The sequence below is a fragment of the Seriola lalandi genome, unplaced genomic scaffold (assembly GCF_002814215.2).
Source record: "Seriola lalandi dorsalis isolate HSWRI2012SDOR001 ecotype SW California unplaced genomic scaffold, Sedor1 jcf7180001977913, whole genome shotgun sequence".
Classification (NCBI taxonomy): Eukaryota; Metazoa; Chordata; class Actinopteri; order Carangiformes; family Carangidae; genus Seriola; species Seriola lalandi.
Genome location: NW_019448579.1, coordinates 1 through 1,066, shown reverse-complemented (window position 1 = coordinate 1,066; position 1,066 = coordinate 1). Strand labels below are relative to the sequence as shown.

Here is a 1,066-nt window from a genome sequence, read left to right as displayed (position 1 = left end):
AAAAAAAAAAGTACATTTGTTTGTGCTTTCACGCTGATCCGTATTTTGTTTGCTGCCTGGTTCTTTCTGTGTCCAGGGCTGCAGCGGCGACGAGAGGGTGATGGGGAGAGCGATGTCTGATGTGCTGTCCAAGCAGGACAAGCAGGTGGTGATGGAGGGCCAGGAGCCAGCTGAATTCTGGGTAGCCCTGGGAGGAAAGGCCCCCTATGCCAGTGACAAGAGGTAAACACAGACGACGGCGGCAGCAGCATCACACCTCTGAATCAGGATTTTTTTGTGATTGGTGTTTGTGAAGATGCCTTTCAGGTAACTGGCAATCTTCCTGTTCATTTCTCCTCCCTGCTAGACGAATTGCATGCTATTTTTTATTATTTATTATTTCAAATCAGGTAGAGAATAACTATTATAATAACTTATAAACAAGGCACTGTCTTCAGAATTCATTCAAAAGGCTCTTCAATCATATTTTGAACCATTAATAAGCTTAAATTTAAATCTGCATGGAATATTTTTATATCAAGGTCAGTGGAATATGCCCAATGTCATCTGAAGCCAGTGAAATAAAGCATCCACACACACACACAAACACACACACACATAAACAGAGCAGATTATACAGTTTTTATGACGGAACGGGTCTGTGTAATTTCAGACTGCAGAAGGAGGAGCCTCCTCACAGTCCCCGGCTGTTTGAATGCTCCAATCAGACGGGTCAGTTTAGGATGACCGAGGTGGATGACTTCGCCCAGAGTGACCTGGACGAGGAGGACGTCATGCTGCTGGACACCTGGGAGGAGGTGAGAGGTCAAATGGCCTCAGCCAGAAATACATCATCTGCTTGGGAACTGGGAATTGGACAGTAAAATTTACTAAACGTGTTTTCCTTTTTAAAGCGGTTTAAATGTCAGTAATCGATGAAAGCATTTTAATTTTTAGTTTTACGTTACAGCATCATAATTGGTTACATTGTCAGTAGTTTTTCTGTAAACCCTGAAAGAAGTTGATAGTAGTTGACTAACAGTTAAGTGTCAGCTGAAAAGTTAGAGAAGAAATCTCCTGAAATGCC

General features: G+C 42.6%; 1 protein-coding gene across 1 annotated transcript; it reads left to right on the top strand.

Moving 5' to 3' along the window:
• Window positions 1–80: 80 nt before the first annotated feature.
• On the top strand, window positions 81–1,043 carry LOC111657621 (villin-1-like). Its single transcript, XM_023409873.2, has 2 exons — window positions 81–222; window positions 653–1,043. Exons 1-2 carry the CDS (start codon window positions 101–103, stop codon window positions 861–863), a joined length of 333 nt encoding a protein of 110 aa, XP_023265641.1. The 5' UTR covers window positions 81–100; the 3' UTR covers window positions 864–1,043.
• Window positions 1,044–1,066: the final 23 nt, after the last annotated feature.